General features: G+C 43.5%; 1 protein-coding gene across 1 annotated transcript in view; it reads left to right on the top strand.

The window, feature by feature from the left end:
* Positions 1-25436, top strand: part of LOC143781813 (sodium channel protein type 5 subunit alpha-like) — a 514560-nt gene that overhangs the window by 238242 nt on the left and 250882 nt on the right. Inside the window, exon 8 of the mRNA XM_077268674.1 lies at positions 18711-18774. Within this exon, the coding sequence (XP_077124789.1) occupies positions 18711-18774 (64 nt within the window). The remainder of the gene's footprint in view (positions 1-18710; positions 18775-25436) is intronic.

The following is a 25436-nucleotide window of genomic DNA, read 5'->3' as shown; positions in this document are numbered from 1 at the left end:
TTGTTCCTGATAAGTGGACTAGCAGAGTCATTTCCGAGGTTCATTCCTCGGTGTTGGCAGGGCATCCGGGAATTTTTGGCACCAGAGATCTGGTGGCTAGGTCCTTTTGGTGGCCTTCCTTGTCACGGGATGTGCGGTCATTTGTGCAGTCCTGTGGGACTTGTGCTCGAGCTAAACCTTGCTGTTCTCGTGCCAGCGGGTTGCTCTTGCCCTTGCCTGTCCCGAAGAGGCCTTGGACACACATTTCCATGGATTTCATTTCAGATCTCCCGGTGTCTCAGGGCATGTCTGTCATCTGGGTGGTATGTGATCGCTTTTCTAAAATGGTCCATTTGGTGCCTTTGCCTAAGCTGCCTTCCTCTTCCGATCTGGTTCCTGTGTTCTTTCAGAATGTGGTTCGTTTACACGGCATTCCTGAGAATATTGTGTCTGACAGAGGATCCCAGTTTGTTTCCAGGTTCTGGCGATCCTTTTGTGCTAGGATTGGCATTGATTTGTCGTTTTCGTCTGCCTTTCATCCTCAGACTAATGGACAAACAGAGCGAACTAATCAGACTCTGGAGGCTTATTTGAGGTGTTTTGTTTCGGCAGATCAGGATGATTGGGTGACCTTCTTGCCGTTGGCTGAGTTTGCCCTTAATAATCGGGCTAGTTCCGCTACTTTGGTTTCGCCATTTTTCTGCAACTCTGGTTTCCACCCTCGTTTTTCCTCGGGACATGTGGAGCCTTCTGACTGTCCTGGGGTAGATTCTGTGGTGGATAGGTTGCAGCAGATCTGGAATCATGTGGTGGACAACTTAAAGTTGTCACAGGAGAAGGCTCAGCGTTTTGCCAACCGCCGCCGCGGTGATGGGTCCCTGACTTCGTGTTGGGGATTTGGTATGGCTGTCTTCTCGATTTGTTCCTATGAAGGTCTCCTCTCCTAAATTTAAGCCTCGCTTCATCGGTCCTTACAAGATATTGGAAAAACCTTAATCCTGTGTCCTTTCGCTTGGATCTTCCGGTGTCGTTTGCCATTCACAACGTGTTCCATAGGTCTTTGTTGCGGCGGTACGTTGTACCTGTGGTTCCTTCTGTTGAGCCTCCTGCTCCGGTGTTGGTTGAGGGCGAGTTGGAGTACGTGGTGGAGAAGATCTTGGATTCTCGTCTCTCCAGATGGAGGCTTCAGTATCTGGTCAAGTGGAAGGGCTATGGTCAGGAGGATAATTCCTGGGTGGTTGCCTCTGATGTGCATGCGGCTGATTTAGTTCGTGCCTTTCACGCTGCTCATCCTGATCGCCCTGGTGGTCTTGGTGAGGGTTCGGTGACCCCTCCTTAAGGGGGGGGTACAGTTGTGAATTAGACTTTTTGGCTCCCTCTTGTGGTTACTAGTGATATGACTCTGGGTTTGTCTTTCCTCAGTTTGGCACCCACCTGGGTCGTTAGTCCAGGGGTGTTGCTATATAAGCTTCCTGGATCCTTAGTCCAGTGCCTGGCATCGTTGTAATCAGATCCTTTCTGTTTGCTCCTGTCTGCCGATCCTGGTTCGTGCAAAATTAAGCTAAGTCCTGCTTCTTTGTTTTTTTGGTTATTTGCTTGCTCTCATTTTTGTCCAGCTTGTACTAAATGTGATTCCTGACCTTGCTGGAAGCTCTAGGGGGCTGGTGTTCTCCCCCCGGGCCGTTAGACGGTTCGGGGGTTCTTGAATATCCAGCGTGGATATTTTGATAGGGTTTTTGCTGACCATATAAGTCATCTTACTATATTCTGCTATTAGCTAGTGGGCCTCTCTTTGCTAAATACCTAGCTCATTCTTACGTTTGTCTTTTCCTCTTACCTCACCGTTATTATTTGTTGGGGGCTTGTATCCAACTTTTGGGGTCTTTTCTCTGGAGGCAAGAAAGGTCTTTTTTTTCCCTTCTAGGGTTAGTTAGTTCTCCGGCTGGCGCGAGATGTCTAGAACCAACGTAGGCACGTTCCCCGGCTGCTGCTATTTGTGGTGCTAGGTTTAGATATATGGTCAGCTCAGTTACCACTGCCCTATGAGCTGGTTTTTTGTCTTTGCAGACTTAGTAATTATTTCTGAGACCCTCTGCCATTGGGGTCATAACACATAACACACATGTAAGTACATTTGTGCCTCACCGGAATCCGCTTATCAAGAGCAATGATCTGCAGGAAGAGAGAGCCAGGAACATGTGTGTAAGACTTAAGGTACCGGGGAAAATGGCTACTTTTGCCGAGGAAACCAGGTGGGGGGGGCAGTTCTAGTCAGACTTAAGGTACCTTCACATTAAGCGACGCTGCAGCGATAGCGACAACGATGCCGATCGCTGCAGCGTCGCTGTTTGATCGCTGGAGAGCTGTCACACAGACCGCTCTCCAGCGACCAACGATGCCGAGGTCCCCGGGTAACCAGGGTAAACATCGGGTTACTAAGCGCAGGGCTGCGCTTAGTAACCCGATGTTTACCCTGGTTACCAGCGTAAAATGTAAAAAAAACAAACAGTACATACTTACATTCGCGTCCCCCGGCGTCTGCTTCCTGCACTGACTGAGCGCCGGCCCTAACTGCAGAGCGGTGACGTCACCGCTGTGCTGTACTTTCACTTTCACTTTACGACGCTCAGTCAGTGTGGGAAGCGGACGCCGGGGGACGCGAAGGTGAGTATGTACTGTTTGTTTTTTTTACATTTTACACTGGTAACCAGGGTAAACATCGGGTTACTAAGCACGGCCCTGCGCTTAGTAACCCGATGTTTACCCTGGTTACCAGTGTAAAACATCGCTGGTATCGTTGCTTTTGGTGTCAAACACGACGATACACGCCGGTCTGACGACCAAATAAAGTTCTGAACTTTAATCAACGACCAGCGATATCACAGCAGGATCCTGATCGCTGCTGCGTGTCAAACTAAACGATATCGCTAGCCATTACGCTGCAACGTCACGGATCGCTAGCAATATCGTTTAGTGTGAAGGTACCTTAAAAGCGATAAGCTCCTGGATACAGAACAGGATTAATGTGTACCTAATGACCTCTAATGGTAACAACTGGTACTACATTGTGAATTAACGTGCTGCACATTAATGGGCAGAACATAGCCCATGACCAATGTCTGTCTTAGAAGTAGATCTTCAAATTCTTCATGTCTACACATCTTTCATCTCTTTGTGGTTAGCATATTTGGGATGTGACACTATTGTCACACCCCTGAGAAGACACCTGCTTTAAGGCATCTGGGCTGAATTTTCATAAACCGTATGGTTCCCTAATTTATTGTTCTAGTCTCAGGGCTGTATAAAGTGTAAAACAACTGTTGAGCGTGGCTACAGACCGGCCATTGGATTGGCTAAATTGTTGCCTGTTTTTGTTACAAGTGTCAATTTCATGCAGTGCCCACTAAATATCTGCAAAAGATGCTGACTTGGCAAAATAATGGGATTTTTCAGCCAATTAGCAGGGATTTACATAACACCAGATACAAGAAATACTTTGTAAAATGTATCATTTCTGCCTGACGTATCTACATTACAAATGAAGGTGGATTTGCCTCTTATTCAGGAAAGACATTTCCTTATTGTCAAGCTTATCTAGGCTTTCTGTCTCCTGGAAGAGATGCTAAAATTATTAAAGGGATTTTTTGATGAAAACAAATGATCATCACCTATCACAGGATAAGTACTTGCTTATGGATTGATGGGGATCTGACCACTAGGATCCGCACCAGTCGGCAAAATAAGGAACTTTTATCCCCGTTAGAATGGAGTGTCAGTGCGCAGGTTCTTTTCATTCCTTATGAGGCGCTGTGCTCTATTTTCTCCAGCAGCTACATAGAAAATGAATGGATGTCTGACCACCACTCCATTTTGTAATGGTGATAACATTTCCCTGTTCTGCCGATTGGGGCGGGTCCCAACTTATTGATCAGGTCCCCACTGATCGATAAGGTTTCACCTGTCCTGTGGATAAATGATAACTTTTTCACAGGAGAATCCCTTGAATGTTAGCTTACTAATATGACTTACTTCATCACTTGAAAATTAGTTACAAACAACTACTAGTCCTATATTCTACTTGTCAACTTTGGGTGATGCCTGTCTTGGAGATCTATTGAACACTTTGTTGAAATTTGTTCATGTCCATGCCTCCTTTTCTGGCCATGCTCCTCCACACCTTCCTTCTCACCCTCCTGAAAATCAATTTAGGTCTATGGCTTTGTGTTATGCATGCAAGTGGCGCACTTGACTTCACGAACCAACTGAGCCATGGGACCAGGCTTACCTAGGAGGGTATAGATATATAGATTTATAGTTGGTGCTGAGTCCGGATGATGTCGTGTAGAGGAGGAAAGAAGTATTTGTCCGGATTACTGGACCTTCTTTTGGCTTTCAGAAGGACTATGCCTTATTTCCATACAAGACTCTGGTGCCATGAAGATTCAATGAAGGATGTCAAGCTTGAAAATGAGGACATTTAGCATTATATTCTGTATTTGATCTATTATTATTTTCTATTATAATATAATATTTATAATGCTGCATAGAGGTATCTGGTTTTGGGGGCTGCAATTTAAATATTAATATCTATTGTGGGTGATGTGTCCTAATTACTGTTATGTTCCCCTTATTTTGATTACCTGAGATTGACAATCCTCTGTTGTTTTATGTTATGCGCCATGTCATAGATTGGTATGTTGCTGATTATGCCCTAAATTAGATTGGGGTGTAACTGTTAAACCGTTTTACCATCTGCATAGTGGCCGGGGATTATTGAATTGCAACATTCTTTTCGAGTATGGATGTTTTGACATGTATGGGCCTCCTGTATGTGGTTACATTAGTTTATGAATTACTTATACTCTGGCACTGTGGAGTCCTCTCGATGGGACAATTTGCATCCGGTTGTTGCGGTCACGTGTTGCCCCCGTGATCGCTCCTCCGGCGCGCTGAGTCTGCATCGGCTGGCATCATTGTTGCCATGGATATACCACATGACTTCCGGTTAGGCGTTTTCTTGATGTAGTGTATTATACTTACCTTCAGACCCATTACCGCTGCGCTTTGCTGGCTTCCGCTCCTGAGAAGGGGGATGGTGACCACGTGGGGCTCCCGTGTTTACTTCCCCTGTCCTGGTAGCGATCGCTGGCTTGCGCTGCGGTTGTTATGGGAACGGATGACTACTTCCGGTTCCTCGGCTTTCACACACTTCCGGTCTCAGCCTTTTTAAACCCACACGTTATGATGTATAGTATGCCCCCTGACGAAGGTGTTCTACCGAAATGCGCGTTGGTGTGGGCGCACGCTTCCTGGACACCCTGACCGCATCAATTATAGGTAATTATGCTATACTAATGAGGTGCAGTAAGGAAATTTTTGTAACTATGGTGTCTATGGTGTATATTGGTATAGTCCCTATGTGCTGGCCTGTTTTCTGTTTTTTTCAGCGGTAATAGTATTGGATATGATATGGCCGGACACTAATCTGGTATTCATTAGGGTATGTCCTGGGATTTGTGCTCCCCTGTGTTTCTTTGTATAGCATTTCTTTAGGATATGGTTTTTGTACTTCATTCCTGTTCACATGTATGTGTAATATTTTAATAATAAAGTGGTTTTGTATTTTTGAATTTAAATTCTGAAGTACTTGGATAGGCACATGTTTAGATACACAGATCTTGGATACTGATTCAGGGACTGCCTGCACATGGACCGATGGATGGGGTTCAGGACTGGCCACACCAGGACCAGGTCCTTTGGGTTTAGGACTGACCGCATTGGGACCAGGAATTCATGTTCAGGACATTGGCCACACCTGGACCAGTGATTCGGGTTCAGGACACTGGCCACACCGGGACCAGGAATTCAGATTAATGACACTGGCCACACCGGGACCGGGAATTCAGATTCATAACACTGGCGTCACCGGGACCGGGAATTTGGGATCATGACTCTAGTTACACATGGACCAGGGATCTGGGTTCAGAACACTGGCCACACCGGGACTTGGGTTCAGGACTCTGGCCACATCGTGATAAGGGGAACTCACAACTTCACTGGTAGAACACCAGACTGTCTAATGACTCAATGTGTTGGGGAGGGTGCCTTTTAAAGAAGATGCCTCCAACTATTGGCCAAACCATCTTGCATGTGTACGGATCCGCAGCAAAATCTGCAGTGTGTGCACATAACCTGAAGGGACATGTAACTCTGTCACCCCTATAAATACTCCATTTGCATGAGCCCTTTGTTCCTTTTATCAATTACTGCTCCTTTTTCTCCCTTTTCATTACTGCCGATCTCTAAGTGCGGATCCACGCCGCAAACACATGCCTGGAATGTTAGCGGTGGGTTCAGATTGCGTTTTAGCAGTCCGTTAGATGGACTGCGTTACACCGCGGCATAACGCGGTGTAACGTAGTCCGTTAACGCTGCCATTGAGCTCTATTTCGGGCGCATCGCTAGTGCACACCCATAATGGGCGTGCACTAGCGATGTGCCGTCATTGAGTGATGGACCCTGAGACGCGGGCTGCAGCGTTTCTGGGTATGTCACCGCTAGCGCAGATAGAGCATCTGCTAGCTCTATCTGCGCTAGCGCGATGGCAAGTCAGCACTTGCGTTAGCGCAGCCCGTTAACGCATGTGTTGAACGGGCTGCATTAGTGCAATGTGAACCCAGCCTTAGAGATCAGAAGGTGTCACACGAAGACTGCCAAACAGCAGCTACAATATATTTGGACTTCAGTTTAGCAAAAAAAAAAAAATTGTTAAGATATCAGAAGGACTAATACATTGTTATAGAGGAGAAGTTATATAACGTTGTCAGTCATGACCTCTCGGCTCCTCCATTCATCCTGGCTTCAGATGATATATAACATGATCCTTAGTAAACTTTGAGTCTTTCACGTATAAATGCAACCAGGATAGTAATGTGCTCTTTAATCTCAGTGATCGTGCTATGTGAAGGTTAATAATGATTTAAGTAAGTGCTCATTTGTATCTCTAACATGTATCTGAAGAGTATCACCTATCACGCACAAATATTGACATTACTAAGCAAATATGCTTGGGAAAAGCACATCAGGGCCAGAGTCTGGGCGACTGAAGATTACCTATGGATGGTAACCAGGCAAGCTATGAAAGGGATGGGCTGGCAGATCTGCTGTGTCTTCGCCTTGTGTAGGATTAAGGTATTATAGTCTCTCAAGAGCATCGCTTCTATATTACCACAAGTCAGACACGGCTTGGTCATTAGCATCTCAGGTTACATATCACTTCCAGCAGGACTGAGAAAATTAGCTTTTCTGGAAGGTGCGAGCGTGTGTTTCCTCGATACACAAAGTGCTAGTTTCACGGTTTTCTGTTACATACACGACTAATTTATTTGGAATATGGTATTACGAGTGTTACATCTATGATTTGTGCTGCATTTTTAGATAGCAGATCTCTAATGTACTTCTGACATCAGAGTGCACCCTTAAAGGGAATCTATCAACTGGTTTTTGCAATCTCATCTGAGAGTAGCATGATGTAGGAAAAGAGACCCTGATTCCAGCAATGTATCACTTAGTTTACTGGGTGACGCCGTTGTGACACAATCAGAGTTCTTAGATGTAAAATGCAGCAGAGCTGAGAAAGCTAACCCCGCCCCCACCAGCCTTTCTATGTACATTGTCTATTGACAGTGAGCTGCTTTTCAAAGGAAGAGGCAGAGTTGGATGACTTGGCATGAGGCAGCTAGTCACAGTAATGATAATAATGTCCTAGTGATAAAACTTTCATTATAACAGCACACAGCCTGAAAAGTGAAACATCATTGAATTCAGTGTTTGAGCCCCTACATCATGCTGTCCTCAGATTATGTAACAAAAACATGCTGACAGATTCCCTTTAATGCGCATGAAAGAACTAACAATAGGCCAGAGCAGCCGCAAGGAAGAAATATTCTCTAAGGCCATGTGCACACGTTCAGTATTTTTTGCGTTTTTTTCGCGTTTTTTTCGCTATAAAAACGTGATAAAAACGTGAAAAAAACGCTAACATATGCCTCCCATTATTTTCAGTGTATTCCGCATTTTTTGTGCAAATGTAGCCTTTTTTTCCGCGAAAAAATCGCATCGCGGAAAAAAAAGCAACATGTTCATTAAAATGCGGAATTGCAGGGGATTCCGCACACCTAGGAGTGCATTGATCTGCTTACTTCCCGCACGGGGCTGTGTACACCATGCGGGAAGTAAGCAGATTATGTGCGGTTGGTACCCAGGGTGGAGGAGAGGAGACTCTCCTCCACGGACTGGGCACCATATAATCGGTAAAAAAAAAAGAATTAAAATAAAAAATAGTCCTATACTCACCTTCGATGTCTTCCCGCCTCTCAGCTGCATGCTGCCGCTTCGGTTTCTATAGCTGGTGTGCGGTGAAGGACCTGCGATGACGTCACGGTCTTGTGATTGGTCGAGACCGGTCATGTGACCGCTCACGTGACCGCGACGTCATAAAAGGTCCTGAACCACACCGGCATTTATAGGAACGGACGCCTGCAGGTGAGTATAACCATTTTTTTTATTTTTTTTAAACATTCTATCTTTTACTATAGATGCTGCATAGGCTGCATCTATAGTAAAAAGTTGGTCACACTTGTCAAACGCTATGTTTGACAAGTGTGACCAACCTGTCAGTCAGTTTTCCAAGCGATGCTACAGATCGCTTGGAAAACTTTAGCATTCTGCAAGCTAATTACGCTTGCAGAATGCTAAAAAAACGTGAAAAAAACAGAAAAAAACGCAAAAAAAAAAATGCGGATTTCTTGCAGAAAATTTCCGATTTTCTTCAGGAAATTTCTGCAAGAAATCCGGACGTGTGCACATACCCTTAATCTGCCTTGTAATTTTATCTGCAGAATACAGGCTGCTGTTTACAGGTAGTATGTATTGGAATTCATGCCACCTAGGCTCTCAATATGTGGTGTGCGTACCCCAGGAGGTATGTGCTATGCTATTCTTAAGCTGTGCTTTCCACCCATTAAGGAGCCATAACTTTTTTTTTTCATCTTTCCATCGAGATAGCGGTATGAGGATTGCTTTTTGCTTTTTTAGTTTTAACTGACACCTCTCATACCATACAATGTGCAGAAAAATTTGAAATAAAATCCAAGTGTAATAAAATAGTGAAACAATACAATTCTATCATTCCTTTTTCGTTTTTGTTTTTATGTCATTCATTGTATGGTAAAAATTAGTGATGGGCGAGCACTAAAATGCTCGGGTGCTCGTTGCTCGGGTCGAGCAAATTGGAATACTCGGGTACTTGGCCAGAACAACGAGCCCAATGTAAGTCTATGGGAGACCCGAGTATTTTAACCGCGATCCCCCTGGGGGTCCTTTTAAGGTCTATAAATGTCTGAAAATGATGGAAACACTACTCAAATGACACAGGGACCTCATGGGGATCGCCCCTGGAAGCATTCCTGACTCCTAGTTCACAGCCCTAATCATTTTTTCCCAGATTCTTGCCATTTTTCCCGGTGCCACAAAAACACATGAAAACGAAACCAAAACGGGTTTAACTTGGTAATATGTCAAGGTACATCCTTTGCAGGTTAATGACTTACCTGTAAGGCCAAATATTTCACCCCAAACTGAAAAATTTCCTCTGCCACTTAGGCTTAGTTCAGACACAGTGTTTTTGAAGCGTTTTTCAACTTTAACATTGCTTTCAACCACTACAAATGCATTCACTGGGAAATGTCATTGTAACATTTAACACCCCTAGCTGGCCATGTGGTGTGTGACACATAAGCAGACCCATCTTGTTTCATGTACGAAGGAGGGACTCAAAGTCACAGAGCCTATTTTTACTGGTGCATCAGGCGGCATTAATCTTCTTAAAGGGCCATTATGAAACAGTGGGTCTCCTAAGCTGTTGTAGCCTATGCTGTGAGTGGATGGGCTGCCAAGAATTACAACACACCACAATACCCCTGTCATAAGATGTCCAGGGGGACTCCTGAAAAAGTGTTGCATTGAATTCAAGGCCTGCCCTGCTACCAATTCTTATGCACCCCAATAAGCCTTTGAACCCACATAGTGGATGGGCCCATGAAAATCCACTTCACAATATGCATTTTGTGCTCCATACTCCTTTGTTTTACGCATTGGCGGCAAGGCCAGCCCTGCTGCATAGTCAGTTATATGCACCCCATTAGGCCTTGGAACCCACATAGTGGATGTGCCCATGAAAATCCACTTCACAATATGCATTTTGCACTCCCGTACTCCTTGGTTTTACACATTGGCAGGAAGGCAAGCCCTGCTGCATAGTCAGTCATATGCACCCCATTAGGCCTTGGAACCCACATACTGGATGGGCCCAGGAAAATCCACTTCACAATATGCATTTTGTGCTCCCATACTCCTTTGTTTTACACATTGGCAGGAAGGTGAGCCCTGCTGCATAGTCAGTCATATGCACCCCATTAGGCCTTGGAACTTGGAACCCACATAGTTGATGTGCACATGAAAATCCACTTCACGATATGCATTGTGTGCTCCATACTCCTTTGTTTTATACATTGGCAGGAAGGCGAGCCCTGCTGCATAGTCATATGCACCCCATTAGGCCTTGGAACCCACATACTGGATGGGCCCATGAAAATCCACTTCACAATATGCATTTTTTTCTCCATACTCCTTTGTTTTATACTTTAGCAGGAAGGCGAGCCCTGCTGCATAGTCATATGCACCCCATTAGGCCTTGGAACCCACATACTGGATGGGCCCAGGAAAATTCACTCTTATTTTTTGATGGTATGATGGTTCCCGCTTTGCACAATTATTAACAGGAGAATTTTGCAATTTTATTTGACTTGTTTTTAACACTAAGGTTCAGATACGGCTTTAAAAATGCAAATACTTGCAATACAAGGCAATTTCATTGCAAACTTCAAAATTCAAGGAATAGTATGATTGAATAGTGTGAGTGCGTACACTTTTGTATGTGTTAACATACACAGGTTAATAAGTACATATAAGGATTAAATAAATATAGTGATTATGTATATATGAAGATTAACTACATACAGCATAGTTAGATCATCACCAAGAGGCTTTTAAACATCCTCTGTCTGGAATATCAGAGAAGCAACACCAAGACAGAGAACCCCTGGGAGATTACCTACACTGCATGGGCGTCCCCAATTATGCAGGTATCAGCACACTGTACATGTACAGGTACCCCAGTTTTGGCATCTGTCTTAGTCATGTTTCTCGTGTCTTATATAATGAATAACACTATGTAGTAACTCTAGTTTCACCCACACCTTCAAGTGGCCACTTTTCAAGGTTGGATGAAACTGAGATATCATGGAGTCATCGGACGAGGGGCCATTAATCCCTAGAAAATAAAAGCCACAAGGATTTAGATCAAACCACCACCGGCATAGTTTCAGTAAACCTTAATGTTTTACAATGACAAACAGCAAACATATAGAGGCTTAGAACTGTTTGTGAAGTGAATAAACAAACATTTATCAAGATTGTGTCACTATGAGCATTTTCTGTCACATCTCTAAATGTTTTACAAGACATGCAGCTAAGTGATTGTCTGAATGCATTTGGTATACAGTATTTCAATCTTGTTTACAAATCACCATTTGTATATTCTCCATTTGTACATTTGAGGCAGACAAAGTTAAGGCTCGCAAGGAGAGAAACAAATATAGTGGACAAAGCTATATTTTTAATGAACTACTGAGGCAAAGTAACAGCATTGCTTTATCAAATTTATATGAAGTGTATTCTGTCCAGTGTTAGCAACCGGGCAACACAAAAAGGAGTTTTTCAAGTGAGCTCTTTAAGGTACACAAATGTTATGATTCTGAAGTGTTTTCCAACAAGGATGTGGTTTCACCAATGGGGGGTACCTTTTGTAAAAATAGACTAGTGCCATCACAGCCCCCCTTGACCAAACTTCACTGGCCTATAACAGTATAAAGCACGTTCACCCTGGTGATCTAGTGGCAGTTAAACAGGAGACATTGCAGGAGACAGAGTGAATAAGTAGGCCCAATGGAATGCCATGCCCAATTCCCCACTGTAGTTTTTTTTTTGGACTGATTAAAATAGTGCCATCACAGCCCCCTAGACCTTAATGCCCCGTACAGACAACGTTCACCTTGGTCATTTAGTGGCAGTTAAAGGACGCATTGCAGGAGACAGACTTAAGAAGTAGGCTAAATATAATGTAATGCCCAATTGCCCAATGTGGGGTCCTGTTTTTACAAAATAAAACAGTGCCTTCACAGCCCCCGTGCCCAAAAATCACATGGGAAGTTTCTAACTAATCCTCTACAAGGGTCCTGTGGTACTGCAACATTTTTGTACACCTCTCTGCCTCAGGCAGAAGAGATTGAAAGTTCTCCTTGTAGCTTGGGTCTAGAAGTGTCACCAACCAGTAATGAGTGTCACTCAAAATTTTGATAATCCGAGGGTCACGTGAAATGCAGCGCAACATAAACTCAGATATTTGTGCCAGACTGCTAACGGGCAAGACTTCCATGTCCTCACCAACAGGACGACTGACCATGCTGTCCTCCTTTTCCTCCTCCCTGTCCTCAGGCCATCCCCGCTGAACAGAAGCTAATACAGATGTGTTTGTAGTACCGTCTATAGCGCATGAAAGTAGATCATGTTCTTCCTCCTCCTTATTGCCTACCAATTCACGTTGAGAAGACATGAGGCTGGGCTGAGTGTTTATTCCCCCTGTATGTTTCCTTGCTCCATGTCCTTGTGCTCCGCCTGCAATGCATCCTCTTTGATTGTGAGCAGAGAGTTTTTCAGAATGCTGAGAAGCGTGATGGTGATGCTAATTATGGCGTCATCGCCGCTCACCATCTTGGTGCAGTCCTCAAAGTTTTGGAGGATGTTACATATGTCTGACATCCATGTCCACTCCTGAGGTCTTATGTGTCGAGTTTGACCTGAAATTCGACGGCCTTGTTGATGTTGGTAGTCAACAACGGCCCTCTTCTGCTCACAAATCCTTTCCAACATATGCAGCGTAGAGTTCCAGCACGTGGGGACATCACACAGCAGTCAGTGAGCTGGAGGCTGAAACCGCTGCTGTAGCACGGCAAGGGCGGCTGAAGCTGTAGCTGACTTTCTAAAATGGGCAGACAGATGGCGTACTTTCACTAGCAGATCCGGCAGCTTTTCAGAAAACGTTGAACCATGAGGTTAAGCATTTGGGCCAAGCAAGGCATGTGTGTGAGCTCACCTTGCCTCAGAGCTGCCACCAGGTTACGCCCATTGTCACACACAACCATGCCTGGCTGTAGGTTCAGCGGTGTCATTCAAACATCTGACTGCTCTTTGAGCGCAGTCCACAACTCTTCTGCATTGTGTGGTTTGTCACCTACTGATGTGTTGATTTCAGACATGGAGGATGAAGAGGAGGAGGAGGAGGTGCAGGAGCTGTAGACTGTGGGGGCAACCCTGATTGAGATAAGGCCAGCAATCCTCGGCGTGAAGAGGATGTGTTCCATCCCAAGGTCCAACTGGGTTGCGGCTTCCACTATGTTAACCCAGTGTGCTGTCATTGGGATGTACTGTCCCTGCTCACAAGCACTTGTCCACGTGTCCATGGTTAGGTGGACTTTCCCGGTAACATCATTGTTGAGGGCATGGCTAATGTGGGACACATGCTGGTGTACTGCCAGTACGGCACACCGGGAGAAATAGTGGCAACTGGGGACCGAGTACCTTGGGACCACCGCCGCCATCAGGTTGCAGAAAGCTTCCGTCTCAACAAGCCTAAAAGGCAACATTTCTAGCACAAGCAGAAGAGAAATATTAGAATTGAGGACTGTGGCCTGTGGGGCATTGGCTGGGTATTTCCGCTTGCATTCCAAAGACTGGGACAAGGACGTGGACGGGCATGCTGTTGGTGCTGCTTGACTGTGGGCCACAACAGGTGCAGGGCTAGAGGCATCTTCACATGCACTGTGTACTAGGGATTGGCTTCTACGCAAAACAGTGGAAGAAGCTGTGGTGTGACCAGCAGGCAGTGGTCCTGGAGCCTGGGGTTCGGCCCACAAAGTCAGGTGCTTTGCTTCCATGTGCCTGATCATGCTGGTGGTGGTCAGGCTGGTTGTTTTGCTACCCCTGCTGATGCGGGCATGGCAGGTGCTGCAAATGGCCTGTTTGGGGTTATCGGCAGAGTCTTTTAAAAATAGCCAGACTCACAGGTGGAATGGCAACTTCACTCATGTTGGTGTTACAGGGAATTTATGCACGCCTTCTGTCTGTGACCACCACACTGCTTCTTCCTGCCTGTTGGGGTGATATGCCTCCTTCCCCATTTGTGCTGCTGTCCTCGCTATGCATGTCCTCCTGACAGGTTGGGTCAGTCAGTATGTCATCCACCAACTCGTCTTCCACATCTGGACCCTGCTCCTCCTCCTGACTTTCTGGCAATTGTGTCTCATCATCGTCCACCTCTTGTGACACTTTCCCACCATTGCCTTCGTGTGACCGGGGCTGGTCAAAGCTTTGGGCAGCTCTACATGCGATCTCCTCTTTCCCCACTTCAAGTTGACCGGCTAAGGTTTCTGAGTCATGAAATGGAAAACTGAACAGCTCTTCAGAGTGTCCAAGTGTGGGATCAGTTGTCTCAGGGCACTCGGCATTGTGGGAGGAAGGAGGATCAGGGTTAGGAATATCCTGGCCACACTCACAGCTACTCAGACTTGACCTTGTGGAAGACAAGGTGGTGGTAGTGGCTAAGTGACTGGAAGCATTATCCACTATCCAACCAACAACCGTTTCACACTGCTCTGGCTTCAATAGTGGTGTGCTGCGGTCCCCTAGAAACTGGGACAGGAAGGTCGAGCGAGAAGATGTGGATCTTTGTTGTTGCCCACTTTCCCCTTGCCCACAGCCTCATCCTCTGGATGCACCATCAGCATCATGTCCACTTCTCCATCCCTTGCCCCTTGCCTTGCCCATTTTAAATGGACTACTGCACTATTTCAAATGCTCAACACAAATGTCTTTTACAAATGTCTTTTTTACTAGCGAAATAATATGTGATCAGTATGCCTGCAAATCTACGATTTTTCAAACCCAAACACCAGGCAGGCCTCAGCCTGACCTAACAGACTGTATTCAAAAAAAATTTTTTTTTAAAGTTAATTTATGCGAAATAGCGTTGTATAGGATTTGAGTATCTCACAGCCAAAAAATAAGTACACCAGCCTCCAATGCCAAAACTTGGAGCAGAGATATACACTCACCGGCCACTTTATTAGGTACACGTGTCCAACTTCTTGTTAACACTTAATTTCTAATCAGCCAATCACATGGCGGCAACTCAGTGCATTTAGGCATGTAGACATGGTCAAGACAATCTCCTGCAGTTCAAACCGAGCATCAGTATGGGGAAGAAAGGTGATTTGAGTGCCTTTGAACGTGGCATGGTTGTTGGTGCCAGAAGGGCTGGTCTGAGTATTTCAGAAACTGCTGATCTACTGGGATTTTCATGCACAACCATCTCTAGGGTTTACAGAGAATGGTCCGAAAAAGAAAAAAAATCCAGTGAGCGGCAGTTCTGTGGGCGGAAATGCCTTGTTGATGCCAGAGGTCAGAGGAGAATGGGCAGACTGGTTCGAGCTGATAGAAAGGCAACAGTGACTCAAATCGCCACCCGTTACAACCAAGGTAGGCCTAAGAGCATCTCTGAACGCACAGTGCGTCGAACTTTGAGGCAGATGGGCTACAGCAGCAGAAGACCACACCGGGTACCACTCTTTTCAGCTAAGAACAGGATACTGAGGCTACAATTTGTACAAGCTCATCGAAATTGGACAGTAGAAGATTGGAAAAACGTTGCTTGGTCTGATGAGTCTCGATTTCTGCTGCGACATTCGGATGGTAGGGTCAGAATTTGGCGTAAACAACATGAAAGCATGGATCCATCCTGCCTTGTATGGAGCATCTTTGGGATGTGCAGCCGACAAATCTGCGGCAACTGTGTGATGCCATCATGTCAATATGGACCAAAATCTCTGAGGAATGCTTCCAGCACCTTGTTGAATCTATGCCACGAAGAATTGAGGCAGTTCTGAAGGCAAAACGGGGTCCAACCCGTTACTAGCATGGTGTACCTAATAAAGTGGCCGGTGAGTGTATGACGGCTGTAACAGAAATACCACAGTGGCAAATCTGTGGCCTTTCAATTTTTTTTAGGCGAAATAGTGCTGTATAGAATTTGACTATCAGACAGCCAAAAAAAAAAATACACCGGCCTCCAATGACCAAACTTGGAGCACGCAGATATATGAGGCCTTTTTCGGTGAATTTTAAACACCCCCCCCCAAGAAAAAAGGCACAAGAGTAGCACACACAACTATGCTACGTATGTCTGACAAACTATAATTTTTGCAACAGGCCTCAGTCTGACAGAACAGACTGTATATTTTTTTTGGGGGGGGGGTTGAATTTTTGGGAAAAAAAAAAGTATATAGACAGTAAATAAGCTGCAGCAGCAGACAGTTATGGAGCTTTGGGAAGGATGCAGTGGGACCAATGGACGCACATACAGTGCCTGCAGGCCTTACACTGATGTGGATATGCTGTGCCCTGCCTGCCTAGCGCTGCAATATTGTGACCCACGAATTAGCCCTAAAAAGGACTGTTAGTTTCTCAGGAATTGTGGATGTAAGAGTTGCAAACCTACAGGACCTCGAAAAACCACAATTCTGACCCTATTTCGGCACCAGCTCTCCCTACTCTCGCTGAAACAGGAACAGAATGTTGTTTGATTTTTTTCTCTCTATGCAATTTGCTATATAGGTTCATTAATTTTATATTTTGATATACTGTACTTACAAATGTGGCAACACCAAATACCGTGTTATTTTTTAAATCTTTTTATTTTCCAAGGGGGAAAAAGAATATTTCAAATTTTTACATATTTTTTCTCCCCCTAGGGGACTTGAACATGTAATCGTTTGATTACTTATACTATTTACTATAATACCGCAGTCGCGGTCTTTCTTCCCAACCTGGTTCCAGTCCGGTGTGCTCCGTTGCCCTTCATTTTAGCGGTAAGCGTCGCATCATATGTATATGCATTATAGAGAGGATGTTGTGTCACCCTATGGTATTTGTGACTACGGCGGCGGCTTGCGGCTACTTATATTACCAGCACACTGATTTATTCAGACTGGTTTATGTTTTTGGGCACTGCACACCGGTGGATATCTGTTCCTCCAAACCACCCTTATGCATTCTTACTTACGTTTCTGTAATATAATCTTTTTGTATTCTTTGACACTTTTTGATACCTGTTTATGACTATTTTGTATACTTAATAAACGTATATATATTTTTATACCCGTGATACTCCTGGTTCTCTTTATCTTCATTTCTATAATACCGCAGTGTATAGTATAAATCATGGTTTCCAATGAAGTTCTGCTTGTGGCTGGACTTCACAGGACCACTAAAATGGCAAACGTGGGGGCCTTCGCAGACCTCCCACCCATGGTTTCCTCATAAGTGCTTGGCAATAACAGCAGCATCTGAACGGTTAACAGCAGTGATCAAAGCTTAGCTCTATCTACTGCTGGACAGAAAAATGCCTTCTGAGCCCCGTTCACACTTTTAGAGTATTAATGGGGGCAGGATAGTGTGTGACATATAGGAAAAATCCTCTGATTAAGATATATATATATATATATATATATATATATATATATATATATATATATTGTAGGAGTACACTCTCTCGAGTAGGCATTAGGTAGCGTCCACACAATCAATGCGGTTCGGTCCAAACATCCTATTCTGGGCATGAAGGTAACAGCAAAAAAACAATTGATTCATTGTCGGTGCTGTCTCACCCGAACAGATTACAGACTTACAGTCCTTTCTCTCAGAGAAAAGTTTGTACACAGAAGAGGCCTGATCCCATCAGTCTCTGTATCCCCTTCAGCCTGAGCTTCAGCAGCTTCAAGCACCAAACAGAAGTATTCAACTCCGGGCACAGTTAACACTGAACAAGCTACATCTCCAACACACAGACTGCTCAGCTTTCCTAGCTGACTCATGCAGTCACCATTTAGAGAGAAACCTCGGCATGTTTCTCTCTAAGCTACAGCTCACATTTTGGCAGGACACTTACCAGCTTCAGCATACTCGATTCTGCTCCATCCAGCAGACTGACACACCTTTAGTAAACACAGACCATTGTTCTTAATCAGAGCAAGTTAGGTGCATCTAATCAAGACCTGCAGTGCTAGCAGAGAACCTTAGCCTACCTGGCTTTGCTACAATATTCACATTATGCTGTGACTGAGACAAGTGATGTGCAATATAATGCATAACGTCCTCCCTTCTGGCTTGTTGTTACTTACGCTGGCATAATCAGTGGCTTCATAAGGGCTCCCATATGAAAGAGATTGTTGATGATGAATAAATACTGAAGGATTCTATAAACAATATATATCACCTATCCACAGACAGTATGCCCTTTCACTTTGATGACATTTTGCACGTATCTTTTATCATTTTGGAAGCAGTTGTGTTTAACAATGTATTGATTTAGAAAAATGTAAATGTTTGTGACTTCTCTAGCAAAGCTTTAGAAGATCATTTTTAAGTGTGTAATTTATTGTATGTGTTCATTTATTCTAGTTCTATGATACAAATACATTTTCTTTTATATTTTAAAGAAAATATCTACATAAAGAATGGAACAAAAGACCCTTTACTGTGTGGAAATAGCTCTGACGCTGGGTATGTAATACCTTTTTAGTATTTGTAAGTTTAGTCATTGCACATTATTATTGCTGTTGCTACTTTTAGGGCTCGCACTCATCTGTGTTTAAAACATCGCTCCAATGTTGATCCAGAAAAGTAGGGTGAATATCATGCAATTTTTCTCATGAAGCATCCGTATGACATCCGTATGTAATGCATTTTTTTTCTCTGAAACTATTATTCCACAATCATTTATAGGACCATTTACAGTGTTCTATGCTACAGAATAATAATGTATCCGTAAAAATCAGATGGCATACGGATGTTTTTTTTCTTGCACCCATTGACTTTCATTGGTGAGTCTCATCATATATAAGCAGCCACTTGCAGCATGCTGTGATTTTTTTTCTCATCCAGATTCCAGCTGAGGAAAAAAATTGCAGATGAGCACTAAACCAGTGAATAACAACTCGTCCGATTTATATGCAGAGGAGCCCTTATATTCATATACTGAAACAGAACGAGATAATGTATTGGAATCTGCAGGACAAGGAAGCACAAGTGATAATGCTGTATTGCTAAACAGCTATAGTAGAGATAGTAAAGATATAGAGCATTAGTGGATATGGTGAATTAGTAGAATAGAACATCCCAATCATCTGTATTCATTGTTGCTACCTTTATTATAATCAACTTATCCAAAATAAATCGTTAAGATTTTAAGTTATATACAGTGCCTTGGGAAAGTATTCGGCCCCCTGGAACTTTTCAACCTTTTGCCACATATCATGCTTCAAACATAAAGATACCAAATGTAAATTTTTGATGAGGAATCAACAACAAGTGGAACACAATTGTGACGTTGAACAAAATTTATTGGTTATTTTAAACTTTTGTGGAAATTCAAACACTGAAAAGTGGGGCGTGCAATTTTATTCGGCCCCTTTAACGTAATACTTTGTTGCGCCACCTTTTGCTGTGAATACAGCTGCAAGTCAATTGGGGTATGTCTTTATCAGTTTTGTACATCGAGAGACTGAAATTCTTGCCCATTCTTCCTTGGCAAACAGCTCGAGCTCAGTGAGGTTTGATGGAGATCGTTTGTGAACAGCAGTTTTCTGCTCTTTCCACAGATTCTCGATTGGATTGAGGTCTGGACTTTGACTTGGCCATTCTAACACCTGGATACATTTATTTGTGAACCATTCCATTGTAGATTTTGCTTTATGTTTGGGATCATTGTCTTGTTGGAAGACAAATCTCCGTCCCAGTCTCAAGTCTTTTGCAGACTGCAACAGGTTTTCTTCAAGAATGGTCCTGTATTTGGCTCCATCCATCTTCCCATCAATTTTAACCATCTACCCTGTCCCTGCTGAAGAAAAACAGGCCCAAACCATGATGCTGTCATCACCATGTTTGACAGTGGGGATGATGTGTTCAGGGTGATGAGCTGTGTTGCCTTTATGCCAAACATATCGTTTGGCATTGTTGCCAAAAAGTTCGATTTTGGTTTCATCTGACCAGAGCACCTTCTTCTTCATGTTTGGTGTCTCTCAGGTGGCTTGTTGCAAACTTTAAATGACACTTTTTATGGATATCTTTGAGAAATGGCTTTCTTCTTGCCACTCATCCATAAAGGCCAGATTTGTGCAGTGTACGACTAATTGTTGTCCTATGGACACACTGTCCCACCTCAGCTGTAGATCTCTGCAGTTCATCCAGAGTGATCATGGGCCTCTTGGCTGCATCTCTGATCAGTCTTCTCCTTGTTTGAGATGAAAGTTTAGAGGGACGGCCGGGTCTTGGTAGATTTGCAGTGGTATGATACTCCTTCCATTTCAATATGATCGCTTGCACAGTGCTCCTTGGGATGTTTAATGTTTTGGAAATCATTTTGTATACAAATCCGGCTTTAAACTTCTCCACATCAGTATCACGGACCTGCCTGTTGTGTTCCTTGGTCTTCATGATGCTCTCTGTGCTTCAAACAGAACCCTGAGACTATCACAGAGCAGGTGCATTACTTGATTACACACAGGTGGATTATATTTATCATCATTAGGCATTTAGGACAACATTGGATCACTCAGAGATCCACAATGACCTTCTGGAGTGAGTTTGCTGCACTGAAAGTAAAGGGGCCGAATAATATTGCACGCCCCACTTTTCAGTTTTTGAATTTCCACAAAAAATTTAAATAACCAATAAATTTCGTTCAACTTTACAATTGTGTTCCACTTGTTGTTGATTCTTCACCAAAAATTTACATTTGGTAACTTTATCTTTGAAGCATGATATGTGGCAAAAGGTTGAAAAGTTCACAATGAACACAAGAGCATTCACTGTGAACTATCAAAAGATTATCTACAACTTCCAAAAAATCACCAATGTATAATTTTTGCTTTGCAGACAGGGGAAACATATTTGATTTTAAAAGGATTTTGTCAGCAGGGTTTTGCTTTGTATTCTGAGAGCAGCATAGCATCCAGTAAGAAAGCCTGATTTCAGGCTTGGTGTGGTTTTGATAGAATACCTGGTTTGTCTAATGTAGATGAAGCAGAGCTAAGTCTTCTGCACTGTGTATAACCCCGCCCACACCACTGATTGGCAGCTTCCTGTGTGCACGATGTATTGTCAGCAAGCTGCCAATTAGTGCTGGGGGCGGGGTTGCACAGATTAGCCTGACTGCTGGTCACATGAGCTGTAGTCTTGGCAGTGTTAATCTCTTGCTGATAAAACAATGTTTACATTGAAACTACAACACAGAACCTAATAAGTGACACATACCTGGAATCGGGGTCTCGTGCCCTATATTATGCTACTCTCAGACTAAATAGCAAAAACCTGCTGACAGATTCTCTTAAAGCGACTGTCCAGAAACCCTGGCTGTGTTAAATGGCAATGTGCTGGTTCATTACCAGACCCAACAGCACTAATATCAGTTTGTGCGATTATATATAGAAAATTATTGAGCATGTCTATAGGTAATGGAGGAGAAATTTAGCAGGCTTGCATTTGCCTTCTCCATATTTCTTGTTTTCTTCCTGGATAAGTTGCATTGACCTGTTCTTGCAGCTGCTCACCATTCCCATAAGAATACATGTGACTTTGACCAAGTCTAACTTCCATGGTATTTGAAGAATCATTCAGTTTAAAAGAACACTTGTTAACACACTATATATGACTATTGCTTGCTTTTGTGTCAAATAGATAGTTGCTTATTTTTACTTAACTTCTAGAAATCCTACCTTGTAAAGTAGTTCATTTTCAGCTTTCTCTTTCTGGGCAATATTAGCAAGGCAGAGAGGATTACTAATGCAAGACCTCTCTTCAGAACAGGAGAGGTCAGATTTTGCTCTTATTTTATTCATTATGCCCTCCTGATTGTTCTGTTGTTTTCCTTATTTAAATCCTCCATACAGTTACTAAAAAATGGACCTTTTTTTGTTTAGTCTGCCCAGTATGCTAATTTTTATCATCCTCACCAAGGAAGCATTACTTTACTTAGCAATTTACACTAGTAAAAATAATGTCCATTAGGGAATCTGAAGGTCTCCCCAATGATTAATTATAGCAGAAAGTTCTGTTTTCACCAGAACCAACACTGTATGTATTGTGCAAAGCTATAACTTTTCAGTCAGAAGTGAAGTGAACCTGTTTGGGCTGGGTAAAGTTTAGAACTAGGAATCAGTGGAGCTGTGGAAGTTCGGGTTTGTCCGGTTCGAACCAGAACTCTACCTGAACTTGACCAGAACCATTTAGAAGTCAATGGGGTCTCAAACTTTGGTGCTGTAAAATGGTCGTAGCAAGGGATAGGAGGCTGCAAAAGTCTCTATCTCTGTCTCCATTCGAACTCTAAAACGGACTTCCAGGAGGGGAAGTCCATGTTTGGAGTTCAGCACAGGACACTAGATTCGGGTTCGCTCATCTCTGCTAAGTACCGCTCCAATATGTGATTGAGGGAAGTGATGCACAATCTGTAATGCTGCGTGATGGTGAAATGGCCATCTGCTAGCCAGCAAAAGCCGTGTGTTAGTCACACTTGGCGCTAGCCATCACACTGCCGCATGCCCTTGAGGGCCTGATATACTCTTCACTCGTCTCCCGGTCCTGATAAGGGGAAACTTTAGCAGAGCCCATCCCAGGCGGTGAGCAGCACGGTGTTTGGTGATCGAACACACAAACAGTAGACATGGCAAACACACCAGAACCAAAAAAACACAATGCAACTGCAGGAACTAAGGTGAACAATGAAAAACCGATCACAGGCACCCATGAATGATCCTCCTCAGAAGCAAAACTGACCCTAACCACCCACCAGAACTGAAAATAATCAGCAGCAAAAGGAGCAAATGGCAGGTTATAATCTGCCTCCCAGCAGTCCCCTGACCATGATGGGGCATCACCCAATCTCCACCCCCAAACCACAGACACTGTAGAAGGGGAGAGGAGACTGAAGGGAGCCTCCTACCATCTGACTGCCCCAGCAGGTGTGGCGTTCATAACCCGCTTGCAGCAGCTACTCCAGGGGATCTGGCGTCCCTGAGTCACCACACAGCATAATCGCAGGGAGCAGCGGCATTCTGCCTCTCATCGATTCTAGGAGTGAATCTCCTAAAATGCGACATCCGGACATAGCAAGTTCCGCCCCCACCGGAGATGACACCCCGCCCCCCATGGCCAGTGAAGGGCGACAGTTGACCTGCCAGAGAGCCGCTGCCCGCTCAGAAGCACAAGGAGCCCGCTCAGGTTAGGAGCTACCATTCCTGACACAAACCAGAATTACAAATTCTTGTGTATTCATGGAATCATGATTGGTCATGCCCTAGTGACATGCCTGTGATAATTCGCAAGAGACAGTTAATATTTAAAGAGTACCCGCCATTTTAACTTTAATTTAATAAATTAGTAATACATGTGAAAATAAGAAACTTTGTAATATACGTTATCAGAAAAATCTTCTTCTTTCTCTGCCAGGACTGATAATTATTTTTTAAAATGTTCAATTCACAGGTAAAATCTGTATTCAGTGAAGACAGATTGTTACATTACTGAGATAGGAGATCACATCTGCTGACAATAAGATTCTATGTTGAGGGCAGTAAGAGAGAGGAGATAAAGGCAGCGCTCCTCCCCATCTACATAGAATCTCATCAGCAGCAACTGTCATCTTCCATCTCAGTGATGGGAATGTCTGATGGCAGAATGTCAGATTTTACCAATGAATTGAGAAGTTTGAGAATGAGTGATCAGTACTGGGGAGAAAGAAGCAGATTTCTCTGATAAGATATATTACAAATTGTCTCATTTTACTGTGTATTATTGATTTATGGAATAAAAATGAAAACGATGGTTACAATATGTGAAGCTGTCACGCTTTGGTTCAGGAGACCTGTGGCCAATCCGTGTATTGCGGTCCGTGATTGGACAGAGATCCATGGATGTCTGCAGAAGCCCTTAGACGAGCTGTGGCGTCATGCCCCTATAGGACTCTGTTTTCCTACTCGGCTCGGCACATTTTGGTGAAGCTGGGTGAATGTGGCATGATCACGCCAAAAGTCTCAAGGTTATGCAAACATTTTTCAAAGCCATCAGAATTCTCACAGAATCGCTTTGCTGAATCAAGGCCACGAAGTGTAGGTGCTCATAGTAGTAGAGATACTTCTGTATGTGACAAAGTCTGACAAAACTCTAATATTAGTAATAATAAGGAACTATATTTTTAAATGATTACATTAACGATATCAATTCATTCACCAAACATTGAAGTGTCGGGTGTCCTTGTCGGTATAATGACTAATATCCATTTCACCATTTCTGCTTTAACCACTGTAATGATATGAACGATGCATAGTGGAGTGTTGACAAATCAATGCCATTTTACATTGAGTCATCCTTCTGAAGGGTATTTAATCCATTATACAGAACCTGCTGCTTAACTCAATATTGTGTACTAAAGGCTTTAACCTTTGAGTTTAAAAATCTCTCCGCTTACCCCATGGGAACAGTTGTAGGTTTGTTTGTTTGGTTGATGATGAGCTATGAGTTTTGGCGTTAGATTAGTATAAAAGTGCCAAGAATCAAAACCTATAAAACAAAGTAGACGCTAGAATAAAATACTACAGGTGATATACCTACACTGTAAACCTTAATGGATTAAATCTTATTTTTATGGCCATGTATTCCCTACTACTAAGGATTTAAAGAGAAACTGTCACTATCCCTAAATATGTCATCTTTTTACCTGTTCCAAATGCCACCATTCTTCTAGATCACATGTTGTTCTTTATTTCCTGTGCCTTCCCTTTCCCGAGAAATGGCCCCCTATTCTCTGTTTGTAAATCCAATCTTTCTTAGCCAGCTACGTGTGATCCTCAACTCTCCTTTATGGTTGTCTTTTTGGGGATCATGTCTCTTTGGCTAAAAACACTAAATTTACATAGTGGGAGGAAAGTGCTATATCTCAGTAACTAAAAGGAACTAAGACGAGAACAATTCCAGATTCTGGGGAAAAAAGGCTTTTAGACCAGGTTCAAGATCCAAGAAGTATCGTTTCTCCTTGCGGAGAGTGACAAGTTAAGCATGTCGAGGTGAGGAGACTTAAAGCCGCAATGCTCCTCTGGGAAATATGCAAATTGTCTCTTCAGGGAGGAAAAGGACTAGAACTCTAGGGCCACCTATTGGAAGTAGCAATTACG

This window comes from Ranitomeya variabilis, chromosome 6, assembly GCF_051348905.1.
Source record: "Ranitomeya variabilis isolate aRanVar5 chromosome 6, aRanVar5.hap1, whole genome shotgun sequence".
Classification (NCBI taxonomy): domain Eukaryota; kingdom Metazoa; phylum Chordata; class Amphibia; order Anura; family Dendrobatidae; genus Ranitomeya; species Ranitomeya variabilis.
This window is presented reverse-complemented; position numbering and strand designations above follow the sequence as displayed.